Source organism: Capra hircus, chromosome 26 (genome assembly GCF_001704415.2).
Source record: "Capra hircus breed San Clemente chromosome 26, ASM170441v1, whole genome shotgun sequence".
NCBI classification, from domain to species: Eukaryota; Metazoa; Chordata; class Mammalia; order Artiodactyla; family Bovidae; genus Capra; species Capra hircus.
This window is the reverse complement of record NC_030833.1, coordinates 9,353,832-9,367,654: the sequence shown is the minus strand read 5'-3', so window position 1 is coordinate 9,367,654 and position 13,823 is coordinate 9,353,832. Positions and strand designations below refer to the sequence as shown.

The 13,823-nt window shown below is 48.6% G+C and overlaps 1 protein-coding gene and 1 non-coding gene across 2 annotated transcripts in view; both read left to right on the top strand.

Moving 5' to 3' along the window:
• LOC102170020 (putative DMBT1-like protein) overlaps positions 1-2,712 on the top strand; it is a 34,882-nt gene extending 32,170 nt beyond the window's left edge. Inside the window, 2 exon segments of the mRNA XM_018041104.1 lie at positions 233-253; positions 2,555-2,712. Coding sequence (XP_017896593.1) covers positions 233-253; positions 2,555-2,712 — 179 coding nt within the window.
• Positions 2,870-2,941, top strand: TRNAR-UCG. Its single transcript has one exon. It is a non-coding gene; the product is annotated as a tRNA-Arg (tRNA).

Sequence of the window (13,823 nt, the reverse complement as noted above, 5' to 3'; positions counted from 1 at the left end):
TGGGCTCTCTTGGGAACACACCCTCCAGGGCCGCATAATTGTCAGGGCGTGTTTTCTGCAGCTCCTCTAGGGTTTGGAGCTGTTTACCAAACACGCCCTTTCTTGCTTGTGTAACAGGAAACCTGCCTGCTTGGGACCTGCGGAAAACCACCACTTGTCCTGATATAATTTAACACAGATTTCCTAAATCTATCTTTTTTAGTGCATGCAGATGCAGGGGACTGGGCTCCAGATGTGACTCCTGCACCCCCAGGTAGGTCTGACCCTGCATTTCCAATATCTCTGCAAAGTAAATAAGAAATATAACCTCTTTCAGGGAGATCTAGGTTCGATCCCTGGATCTGGAAGATCCCCTGGAGAAGGGAATGGCAGCCCACTCCAGTATTCTTGCCTGGAGAATTCCATGGAGAGAGGAGCCTGGGGGGCTACAGTCCTTGAGGTCGCAAAGAATCAGACGCAACCGAGCAACTAACATGCACAACCTGTTTCAGCATCCCAACAGAGGTGGACAGTGACCTAGACTCTGGAATCACCCAGGGAGCTTTAAAATTTTATGATACTGAAGCTGCACCCCAGACCAGTCACATCAGAACCTCTGGGTCTCACCCAGTCATTGGTGATATTTAAAACTTCCTGTGTAATTCCAGTGTGTGGCCAAGGCTGAGAGCCAGCGGCTTGTATGAGAAGCTGAGAGTCATGTTGCCCAAAGGAAATAGCATCCGACACTCTCCTATCTGGACAGCAGATCAGGGAGGGGCAGGAGGGACTGAAAGAGGATGTCCCATCGCAGTAGCCAAGCAGAGGGTTGATCTGGAGTAGAGGAGGTGGGAAGGTCTACCTCTCAAGAACATGAGTTAGAGAATCAAAGTGTGCAGGCAAAGAAAGATGCAGTGAATGTCAAACTCTCCCAGTGGGTCAAGAGCAGATTGGGCGTGAGAAGCAAAAACGGTTAGGGCTCCTCTGTGGGCCTCCTGGCTTAGCCAACACAGCAGGGATAGAGGAAGGTACACCTTCTTCAGGTAAACTACTCAAAATCCACGTGATCCGCAGCCCCCAACCCTGGAGATTTCAGGTGTCAGAGCCTCTGGCACATGCCTGCCTCTGCAGAACAAGTTCTTAGCTGCCAGCTTCCCTGATCATTGGCACCCTGGGCCCCATCCAGCCTCCTCCCAGCTTTACCCAGTGACTGCTGCCACCCTGTGCCCTCCATGGGAGTCTGGGTTGGGGAAGGTCAGGGGTGCACCTCACAGTGTTTGGGAGCCAGGCACGGTGGCCGGCAGCTGCCCCAATCCTGGGCTGGCACCGCTATGGTGCACGTGGAGGGATACTTGGTGGGGGCCTCTTTTCCTCCAGTCCAGGTCCCGAGGGCATCCCAGGTGGAAGACACCATCCCTTGTAGGCCTTCTGGTGTGGGTTGCAGAGGTGGGTCCGTGGGAAGGGGCCCGTCTTACTTCCTTGGACTCCTTGTCCAGCCTGCCTTTCCCCACCACAGCTCTCAGCTTCCCAGGTTTTGTCCCTCGGTATTTTGACACCTGATAAATGTCTGCAGGGACAATGGCATGCTCACGAGCCTGGTGCTGTGACTGCGAGTGATGCCTCATGACTGGTCACTCTCAGGACAGCCCTTGGGTTGGTGGGCCCAGCACAGAAGAGAAAACAAATCACATGACTGCGTTGTCTGTGATTTCTTGGTGAATCAACGAGAGAAGGGGAGTAGCTACATCTCGGTCGGGGAGCTAAGAGGAATGAGTGTGTCCACACCGTGTATTGAGACTCAAGACTAGTAGCACCTTCGTTCATTTGCACTTAAGTAGAAGGTGATGTCATCGGGTGAATCTCTTTCCTGATTTTCTTTGGTTTTGATTTTTGCAGCTGCTGTTCCCCAAGCGCCTATCCTACCAGGTAACACTCTTGCATTGAAAGTATAACCCCTAAAGGACAGAATGATGATTGTTGTTCAGTTGCTAAGTCATGTCTGACTCTTCGATCCAATGGACTGCAGCATGCCAGGCTTCCCTGTCCTTCACTAGCTCCTGGAGTTTGCTCAAACTCATGTCCATTGAGTCAGTGATGCCATACAACCATTTCTTCTGCTTTTATGAATTAGAATTGTGGTGATAATTCATAAAAGTAGAATAGACATCCACTGTCCTGGTTGCATGAGGGAGAGGAAGCGGGGGATGGAGCCCTCCCAAATGGGTGGATTGTCTGCATCTCAGTTGAGCTGATTTGCATGACAGGAAGCTGGGACGGGATTAATGAAGTGTCCTTGACACCCCACAGCTGCCATGTATATATCCAATCCATTTCCAGCCTCACCTACAATCTTAGGGTCCTGCCTACCCATCACACATCTTTCCTCCACCCTCACCCTCACCCCTTGGGGGTTCGACCACACTCCAGCCAAGCCACGGCTATGTCTACACCAGCATGATCCCTTCCCATTTTGTGATTCACTCTTGAGCTTGGTGGGATTCTGGGTTCCATACCTGGGAAAAGGTAAGGTACCTGTCTGAAGACTCCAGCCATGGGTCTCTTCATCCCATTTTCACAGGAGGAAGTAGCTCCTGTGGGGGTGTCATTTCAAGTCTGTCAGGATCCTTCTCCAGTCCCCGGTACCCAACCAACTACCCCACTGATGTGGAGTGTGTCTGGGTGATCCACCTGGCCGAGAAGTACCGCGTAGAGCTGACGATCCCCACCCTGAAGTAAGCAGTTGTGTCTTTCTCTGCTTCAAGGGCCGGTTTGGATTTGAATCTGTGCTTTCCCCAAGAGATTGCCTTTCCAAGTGCCTGACTCATTAGCTGCAACAACAAAAATTTAATAGACTGGGTGTCTTAAGAAACAACAGAAGTTTATTTCCTGTAGTGGCCCCATGGTGTAATGGTTAGCACTGTGGACTTCGAATCCAGTGATCAGAGTTCAAATCTCTGTGGGACCTATCTATCTTTTGGGCTTCCCTGGTGGCTCAGATGGTAAAGAATCTGCCTGCAATGTGGGAGACCCGGCTGCGATTCCTAGGTCAGGAAGATCCCCTGGAGAAGAGACTGGCAATTCTTGCCTGGAGAATCCCATGGACAGAGGAGCCTGGTGGATCGTGAAGTTGCATAAGTTGGACACCATTGAGTAACTAGATGACATGACGTGACGAACAAAAATATAATAGACTGGGTGTCTTAATAAGCAACAGAGGTTTGTTTCTCATAGTTGTGCAGGCTGGCAAGTCCAAGATAAGTATACCAGCAGGCTCAGTGTCTGGTGAGGACCTGCTTCCAGGCTCACAGATGGCTGGATTTCACTATGGCTTCAGTTGAGGAAGGGGACCTGGAGCTTTCTCAGCCCTTTATGAGGGCACTAATCCCATCATGAAGGCTCTGCCCTAACAACCTAGTCACTGCCCAAAGGCCCCACCTCCTAAGACTATTACTATTGAGGGTTAAGTTTCAACAAATGAATTTTGAGGGGACACAAACCTTCTGCCTATAGCACCATCTGACAAATCCCTTCACATGTTAGGTGAAAACTGGTCTGGTCATCTGAGCTTAAGGAGTTATTTTTTTATTTTTTTTTTCAGATTGTATTTTATTTTTTAAATTAATTTGTTTATTTTAATTGGAGGCTAATTACTTTACAATATTGCCGTGGTTTTTGCCATACATTGACATGAATCAGCCATGGGTGTACATGTGTCCCCCATCCCAAACCCCCTCCCACCTCCCTCCCCATCCCATCCCTCTGGGTTATCCCAGTGCACCAGCTTTGAGTACCCTGTTTCATGCATCAAACTTGGACTGGTGATCTATTTCACATGTGATAATATACATGTTTCAATGCCATTCTCTCAAGTCATCCTACCCTCGCCTTCTCCCACAGTGTCCAAAAGTCTGTTCTTTATATCTGTGTCTCTTTTGCTGTCTCACATATAGAGTCATCGTTCAGTTCAGTTTAGTTCGGTCGCTCAGTCATGTTCGACTCTTTGCGACCCCATGGACTGCAGCATGCCAGGCTTCCCTGTCCATCACCAACTCCCGGAGTTTATGCAAACTCATGTCCATTGAGTCGGTGATGCCATCCAACCATCTCGTCCTCTGTCGGCACCTTTTCCTCCCACCTTCAGTCTTCCCCAGCATCAGGGTCTTTTCAAAATGAGTCAGTTATTTACATCAGGTGGCCAAAGTATTCAAGTTTCAACTTCACTATCAGTCCCTCCGATGAACACCCAGGACTGATTTCGTTTAGGATGGACTGGTTGAATCTCCTTGCTGTCCAAGGGGCTCTCAAGAGTCTTCTCCAACACCACAGTTCAAAAGCATCAATTCTTCGGTGCTCAGCTTTCTTTATAGTCCAACTGTTGTTACCATCTTTCTAAATCCCATATATATCTGTTAATATACTGTATTGGTGTTTCTCTCTCTGACTTAGTTCACTCTGTATAATAGGCTCCAGTATCACTTAAGGAGCTGTAATCACTGAGCTCAGCTTCCCATGCAGTTGGAGAAGACCTCATGAGCATCCCTGACGCCATCATGGAGGGAGCCCCAGCTGGGGTGACCCACACATGAAGACCCCACCCCTCCACTCTCAGCCAGCTCCGTCTGGGACACAGCCTCTTCCTCTGGCTGAACCCCAGTCTGTTCATCGTCATTACCTTTTCTGACCTTTATCTTTCCGCCTGGTGCTACACACAAGAGATCATCTTCCTCTTCCAAAAATTTCTATCCTGTTCCTACTAAGACTTTTCTTTTGCATATTAAATACCCTCAGTTCATTCGTTCCTCATATCCCCCCTTGGTGGGGGAGCTGAAATAGACCAGAAAAGACAAGAGACTGGCTGACCTGGACCAGTCCCAACAGGGAGGGGACCGAGAGGGCAGACTCAGACAGCATCAGAGGGGTCACGTCCACGAGGGAGATGTGTGGTTGGAAGGAGATGCAGGAGGCTGGCAGGAGACTGCAGTTTCTGGCTGCATGTGACGCAAAAATTTGACTTTATGTATAACATTCTGGCAGATTTCCTTGGGGAGCTTAACTCTGCCTTCACCTCCTCAGCTTAGAGGATGTCTACGGGTGCCCTTACGATTTCATCGAAGTGTTTGATGGACAGCAAGTCGCCTCGCTCTCCTTGGGCAGATTTTGTGCTGGAACCGAGCTCACATTCCACTCTTCTTCAAACATCATGATCACGGTGTTCAGGAGTGATGCCAGGATCACGAACATGGGGTTCTACGCCCTGTACAGCGCCGTCCAGCAGAACGAAAGGGAGAGCGGTGGGTATCCTAACGCAGACTTCAGAGGGATGTCCGGTCTAATGTGCACCCTTTCCCTTTAAGAAAGGAGATGCTTTTGTAAATCTGACCTGTGGGTTCCACCCGCATTACTGACATCTGAGTGACAGCACTCTGACACTGACAGCCCCCAGATCACCCCTCCCCGTGCTCTGCCCCTCACTGTCCTCTTCCTCCACCAAGATGTCCCCCTAAAGAGACAGAGAGCCGAGTCTCACGTCTTACCAGGGCCGTGCGTGTTGAGGGAGGGCACATGACAACAGCCTCCTCCTTCTCCAAAGGAAGCAGAAATGCAATAAAGCAGATCCTTCTAGAAGAAAACCATCTCAAACTACAACTGCCAGCCCACCTGCTTCCAGCTGAGTTCAATGCAGAAACCACCATCCAGACTACTTCCTATACAAGATAGGAAGACGATTACAGAGCTCTCAGAAGATGCTGTGCCACTTTTCCCTCAGTGAGGGGACTTCGGAGAGTATAAAAGGGACTCGGAAACAATTGCCAGTAGTAGTGTTGGTCGCTCAGTCGTCTTCGACTCTTTGTGTCCCCATGGACTGTATGTAGCCCACCAGGCTCCTCTGCCTATGGCATTCTCCAGGCAAGAATACCTGGGTGGATTGCCATTTCCTTCTCCAGGGGATCTTCTCCACCCAGGCATCCAACCCAGGTCTCCCACATTGCAGGCAGATTCAACAGGCACTAACTGACCTACCCCAGTCATAAACCAGGAAGCTAGTTTTGTCTAGGTTTGACAAACCTAGACAGCCTATTAAAAAGCAGAGACATCACTTTGCCAACAAAGGTCTGTCTGTAGAGACAAAATACTGGTTTTTCCAGTATTCATGTATGGATGTGAGAGTTGGACCATAAAGAAGGCTGAGTGCAGAAGAATTGATGCTTTTGAATTGTGGTGCTGGAGAAGATGCTTGAAAGGCCCTTGGACAGCAAGGAGATCCAACCAGTCCATCCTAAAGGAGATCAGTCCTGAATATTCACTGGAAGGACTGATACAGAAGTGGAAGCTCCAATACTTTGGCCACCTGATGTGAAGAGCTGACTGATTGGAAAAGACTCTGGTGCTGGGAAAGACTGAAGTCAAAAGAGGGGGGTGGCAGAGGATGAGATCATTAGATAGCATCACCAACTCAATGAACATGAATCTGAGCAACCTTTGGAAGATAGTGGGGGAGTCAGGCGTGCTGCAGTCCATGAGGTCACAAACAGCTGGAGGCAGCTTAGTGACTGAACAATTCCTGGCACATCAAGACATAGCGTCTCCCTCTCTAGAGTGCAGCGGCTGGCTATGCAGAAAGATGCCCATAGGAGAATGTCAGAGATCCTCTCTTGGACAGAAGTTTCCAGAGAGATGGGGCTCAGCCCCACAGCTCAGGAGACTCTGCTTTCCCATCCCCAGGTGAGTCCCTGAGGCTGGGGAATGGCAGTCACAGATGTGAGGGTCGGGTGGAGGTCTCCTACAACGGCACCTGGGGCACCGTGTGTGACAACAGCTGGGACCTGACGGACGCCAGGGTCGTGTGCCAGCAACTTGGCTGCGGCGAGGCCTTGTTGGCCCCAAAGCAGAGCTACTTTGGTGGAGGCACCGGCCACATCATCCTGGACAACGTGCAGTGCGCGGGGAATGAGGCCAAGGTGTGGCAGTGCCCCCACAGCGGCTGGTTCTCCCACAACTGCGGGCACCACGAGGATGCGGGCGTTGTCTGCTCAGGTGAGCCCCCGGGACATGGCACACCTTGGTTGGGGGGGAGTCACCCTGCAGCCTCTGGGAAGAGGGGTGACTTGGGAGTAATCAGAGCTGTGGGCTCCAAGTCGTCTTTTTAAGTCAATTTGCTGAAGAGATTCTCTTGAATCGTTGTGCTTGTAAAATGCTCAAGTGAAGTGAAAGTCACTCAGTCATGTCTGACTCTTTGTGACCCCTTGGACTATATATTAGCCCATGGAATTCTCTGGGCCAGAATACTGGAGTAGGTAGCCTTTCCCTTCTTCAGGGGATCTTCCCAACCCAGGGATCAAACCCAGGTCTCCCACACTTCAGGCAGATTCTATACCAGCTGAGCCACAAGGGAAGCCAGAAAATGCTCAAAGTCCCACCTTAAAAGCTGTGGTGAGGAGTTTTGCTTGGGGTCCAGTGGTTAAGGCTCCAAGCTTCCAGTGCAAGGGGTATGAGCTTGATCCCTAGTTAAGGAACTAAGATCCCACCTGCTGCATGGCAAAAAAATAAGTAGTCGTCACAGATCACTCATATTTTTTAAAGAAAGCTTCATTGGTTGAATAGAGGGTTATATTACCAGGGTTTTGGAAAAGACCCTGATGCTGGGAAAGAATGGAGGCAGGGGAAGAAGGGGACGACAGAAGATGAGATGGTTGGATGGCATCACTGACTCAATGGACATAAGTTTGAGCAAGCTCCTGGAGATGATGAAGGATAGAGAAGCCTGGCAGGCTGCAGTCTATGGAGTCAAAGAGCTGGACGCAACCTGGCAACTGAACAAAAGCAACGTGTCCAGTGAGTCAGTGATGCTATCTAACTGTCTCATCCTCTGCCCCCCTCTCCTCCTTTCACCTTCAATCTTTCCCAGCATCAGAATCTTTTCCAAGACCCTGATGGATTTAGTGCTACACTCCTAGCTGCCCAGAACAGAATGCATTTGATTAAAAAAAAAAAACAGGCAAATAAAAATTTTTAAAAGCCTGATTTCCTTTGTGTGTCTGTCTTAATCCATCTCTTATTCTCTCTTCTGTCTTAGAACAGACATTGATGGCAACCCCAAAGCAGAACCAACTTCCAAACATTTTAACCCTTTGCCAGGTCCCTGGTATGAGTGAATCCTAGCTACTTTTTCATCCTGTAATTGGGACACCATCTGATTAAATTATTTCTTGTTAATTAACAAGAGCAAGGCAGTCCATCAGCGTTGGCAAAATGGTGGGGCTTGGGGGCGAGGAGCATCAGAGGGTGAGAGGAGAGAGAGGTAGGAGGGAAGGAAAATTCAGATTCACCAGAAATGCAGTCCCTGGTCACTAGGATTTCCTGAATCGGTGTTTGCATGCAGTGGCATGGAGTCGCCGTAGGGGTGGTGTTAGTAACTGCCTGCATTGGTGATCATACAATAGTTATGTGCAGAGCAAGGAAACAGAAACCCAGGGTCATCCCTCGACAAGTTGTTTCAAGCTACACTTGTCTGCATACTTGTTGTCCAGACACCCAGCCTCTCGTAGCAAAGGCGTATCTCTGTCCGCTACCTCATGAGCAGTCACAGATCTGCACGTGGATATTTTTGAGTACATTAAAGGAGTACATTAAAGGAGTACATTTTTTTTTCTGAATAAAAGTCCTTGCTTACAGTATCATTTTTTTCTCTGTATGTTCACAGGCTCGGCTGATGACAGCTCCCCTACAGGTACTTCAGCTGTATTTAAAGTTTCTCGTGATTTGATGTCTGTTTTGTTTTCAGTTGTAGGATTTGAAGCAACCGAATGAATGCTCTTGCTTCCTTTTACATATGAGAAGCTCCAGCACAGAAAACCCTTTAGAAAAGCCACTTCAAAGCCAGTATTTCAGCCACAAAGTGGATGCTTTAAGTAACTGTGGTCTTGACTTCAGCTGGAGTTTGGACATAACACAACAAAGGGTCCCCTAACACAGCTGTTCTGTGAGCACAAAGTCACATTGCATTGAACAGGGAGCCTTTGGCTTGCATCGTCTTTGCTCCCTTTTCATTAAAACACGTGCTCAGACCTGTCAGTGTATATGGGTTCATAAAGCCCTCTCAGCCTTGTGTCCTAATCATTTCTCCTCACAAAAACAGTATAAATTTGGGACTTTCCTGGCGGTTCAGTGGTGAAGACTCCACGCTTCCAATCCGGGTTCAATACCTGGTCAGGGAGTTAAGATCCCACATACTGTACACATGGCAAAGAAAACACACACGCACACACACACACACACACAATAAGCTTGAGAGGACACAGGTAATGATCTTATCTAACAAAGAGCAACTTGGGAAACTCCAAGAGCCTCCAAAGCTATTTTTTTAAAATAGTTACAAGCAAAAGCAGCTCTGGAAGTTCTCCTTATTCTGTTCCTATCCCCTCTTGATCCCTCTAAAGACACCAGCAGAGGTTGGTGCCTCCTTCTGATGGGGTTTCTTCACTGTTTCTTGCAGATGAAAATATCCATTGTGGTGGTTTGCTGACAAGTAATTCGGGCTCATTCTCCAGCCCTTGGTATCCGAAAAAATACCCCACAAATGTGGTGTGTGCCTGGGACATACAAGTGGATAGCAGGGCACGTGTCAGACTTACCTTCGAAGTGATAAAGTGAGTAAATAGCTCCTGCTTCCGCTCTCCTCTTTACTCGATTATACTGCCTGCTACCACCACCACTCACTCCCCACTCTCGCCAAAAAAGTCAGCTTTCATATTTAGTTCTCAAGAGTAAGCAAGGCCTTGGAGACCCACCCAGTAATACTGATCAAAAAAGCTTTTTAAATTTTATTTATTTGTTCTTTTTGGTGGTGCTGGGTCTTCGTTGCTGTGTGGGCTTTCCTCCAGCTGCAGTGAGTGGGGGCTACTCTTCGTTGCAACGTGCAGGCTTCTCACAGTGGAGGCTTCTCTTGCTGTGGAGCACAGGCTCTGGGGCACACGGCCTCAAGTAGTTTTGGTGCATGGGTTTAGTTGCCCCTCGGTTTGTGAGGTCTTCCCAGACCAGGGATCAAACTCATGTCCCTTGCTTTGCCAGGTGGATTCCTAACTGCTAGACCACCAGGAAAGTCCCCAGATCAAAATTTAAACACGTAGATCTTTTAACCCAGCAATTCCAGTTCCAGGAAATTGGTCCACAGATAAAATTTCATGTGCACTGAGAAAAATCTTGGTTACATTCTTATAGTAGCACTAGGTTGGAAGCAGTTTTATTGCCCACCAGTAGGGGGTCAGTTAAATAGATTTTGGTACATCTATCTATTGCTGTCACACAGTTCAGTTCAGTCTTGTCCGACTCTTTGCGACCCCATGGACTGCAGCGCACTAGGCCTCCCTGTCCATCGTCGACTCCCTGAGTTTACCCAAACTCACATCCATCTAGTTGATGATACCATCCAACCATTTCATCCTCTGTCATCCCCTTCTCTTCCTTCCTTCAGTCTTTCACAGCAACAGGGTCTTTTCCAATGAGTCAGTTCTTCACATCAGGTAGCCAAAGTACTGGAGCTTCAGCTTCATCCTCAGTCCTTCCAATGTATATTCGGGGTTGATTTCCTTTAGGATGGACTGGTTGGATCTCCTTGCAGTCCAAGGGACTCTCAAGAATCTTCTCCAATGCCGCAGTTCAAAATCAATTCTTCAGTGCTCAGCTTTCTTTATGGTCCAACTCTCACATCTATTCATGACTAGTGGAAAAATCATAGCTTTGACTAGATGGACCTTTGTTGGCAAAGTAATGTCTCTGCTTTTTAATATGCTGTGTAGGTTAGTCATAGCTTTTCTTCCAAGGAGAAAGTACCTTTTAATTTCATGGCTGCAGTTACCATCTGCAGTGATTTTGGAGCCTAAGAAAATCAAGTCTGCCACTGTTTCCATTGTTTCCATATCTATTTGACATGAAGTGATGGGACTGGATTTTAAGCCAGCTTTTTCACTCTCCTCTTTCACTTTCATCAAGAGGCTCTTTAGTTCCTTTTTGCTTTCTGCCATAAAGGTGGTGTCATCTGCATGTCTGAGGTCATTGGTATTTCTCCCAGCAATCTTGATTGCTGTCTCACACGTAGGGTGTATTGCTATGGAATGATCTGTAAGATCATGGCCAGTAGCACAGGGACTGACATTATGCATAGACCGTCTCTGGAAGGAAACAAATAGAAACTGTTCATTGGAGCTGCTTGTGGGAAGGGGACTAGTCAGAGCTGGAAGAAAAGTTGCTTTTAACCATGTGCCCACCATTACCACTTAAACTGTATTTTTTATGCTTGTAATGCATATTCAGAAAATACAATTGAATGAAAACTTCAAAAAATTAGGAGATTTTTAGAGCTGGGACAATATGCACTGCCGGCACCAATGGGGTTATGGCTTCCTCCATCCTGTTTGAAGAGATGTAGGTTTCAGGCAGCTCTTCTAGAGCCCTTCCTAGAACAGTCTTGGTGGTGCCTCCTGGGGGAAAGTCTGTGGCTAGATCTGAACGCTGTCATGACTTCACAGATTGGAAAACTTCTACAACTGCCCGTATGACTTCATTGAAATCTTTGATGGCCCACAAAGTGAACCTTTTTCGCTGGGGAGGTTCTGTTCCGGCACAGCCCTGGTATTTACCTCCTCGGCAAATCGCCTGACCGTGGTCTTCCAAAGCGACGCCATTGTCAGCAATGTTGGCTTTTCTGCATCCTACGAGGCTCTCCTGCAAGATGAGAACAACACTGGTAGGTTCTCAGATTATCTTAGCCCCTGGCCCTGCTTGGCAATGACAAGAAGGGCGGATGACTGACTCTGTAGTTGGGGAAAGGGGTCCCAAGTGCCTTAGTTTACCCTCCAGATCTGGCTAGAGAGAGTGGTTGAATGCCCAGTGCTTCCATGAAACCACATGTCCACATACATCTTCTGATGATAGAGCACGTGACCCCAGGCGAGAGGGTGCGTGGCTGATGTTGTCCCCAAGCCTTCGCACTCAGAATGCCTGCCTAGACGATGTGGGTCCTGACTAGGGCAACAGCAGCCAGGGTCCCCAAGCTTTGTGCTCCCCACATCACACAGGGAGCTTGGGGACCTCCTTTGGTCTCTGTGAGCAGGCAGTCCTGTCTGGGAAAGAGCTTTAAAAAGCATGTTGTTGTTGCTTTGTTTCGTCACTAAGTTGTGTCCAACTCTTTTGCAAACTCATAGACTGTAGCCCACCAAACTCCTTTGTCCATGGGATTTCTGTCAAAAGTACTGGAGTGGGTTGCCATTTCCTCCTCCAGAGGATCTTCCCAACCCAGGGATCCAACCTGTGTGTCCTGCATAGCAGGCAGGTTTCTTTACCTCTGAGCCACCTGGGAAGCCCTCAAAAAAGCATACGCCACCCCAAATCACATTGACCTGAATGATGAAACCCAAAGTACCTTTGTAGGCTCCTTACCCCACCTCAGTCCCTTACTAGAATGAGAAGGGAGCCCCAGGAAGCTTGTCAGCATGGAGGAGAGGCACGGAACCTCCTCGCAAGCAGAGCAGTGACCCAGGTGTGTCTGTTTCCTAGACGCGGTGATCAGGCTGGCCGATGGCAGCCAGCCCTGCGAGGGCCGCGTGGAGCTGCACTTCAACGGCACCTGGGGGACCGTGTGTGATGACAGCTGGGACCTGCAGGACGCCGAGGTGGTGTGCCGGCAGCTGAGCTGCGGTGGAGCAGTGTCAGCCCCCGGGAGGGCTAGATTCGGCCGAGGCCTGGGCCCCATTGCCCTGGATGATGTGAAATGCGTGGGGACTGAAGCCAGGCTGTGGCAGTGTCTGCATGGTGGCTGGTTCTCCCACAACTGTGGCCACCACGAGGATGCTGGCGTCATCTGCTCAGGTGGGCCTGATGCTGGGGCCTGGGGTGGGCGAAATGACATTCCTGCTCCATGAGTCTTCACCCAAGTGTACTTAGAGCCGTGAAGAAGTCCTGGATGGTCCCTGTTTCCCAAGCGTCAGCCCTGCATGATCCCCATCGTGCGCACCTACTACCCACGGTTCTTGTTGCAGTCACTAAGTCATGTCTGACTCTTTATAACCCCGTGGACTATAGCACAACAGGCTTCTCTGTACTCCACTGTCTCCTGGAGTTTGCTTAAATTCATATCCATTGAGTCGGTGATGTACCTAACCATCCTATCCTCTGCCACCCCCTTCTCCTTTTGCCTTCAATCTTTCCCAGCATTGGGGTCTTTTCTGCTGAGTTGGCTCTTTGGATCAGGTGGCCAAAGTGTTGGAGCTTCAACTTCAGCATCAGTCCTTCCGATGAATATTGGTGATTGATTTCCTTTCACATTGACTGGTTTGGTCTCCTTGTAGTCCAAGGGACTCACAAGAGTCTTCTCCAGCACCACAATTCAAAAGCATCAATTCCTTGGTGCTCGGCCTTCTTTATGGTCCAACTCTCACCACATCCACACATAACTACTAAAAAAACAGAGCTTTGACTATACAGATCTTGGGAAAGTCTTGTCTCTGTTTTTCAATACGCTGTCCAGGTTCGTCATAGCTTTTCTTCCGAGAGCAAGAGTCTCAATTTCATGGCTGCAGTTACAGTCTGCAGTGATTTTGGAACCCCAAAAAGAAAATCTGCCACTGTTTCCATTTTTTCCCCTTCTATTTGCCATAAGGTGATGGGCAGATGCCATGAGCTTAGTTTTTTGAATGTTGAGTTTCAAACCAGCTTTTTCCCTCTCCTCTTCACCCCTATAAAGAGGCTCTTTAGTTCCTCTTCACTTTCTGCCATTAGAGTGGTATCATCTGCTATCTGAGGTTGTTGATATTTCTCCCAGCAATCTTGATTCCAGCTTGTGATTCATCCAG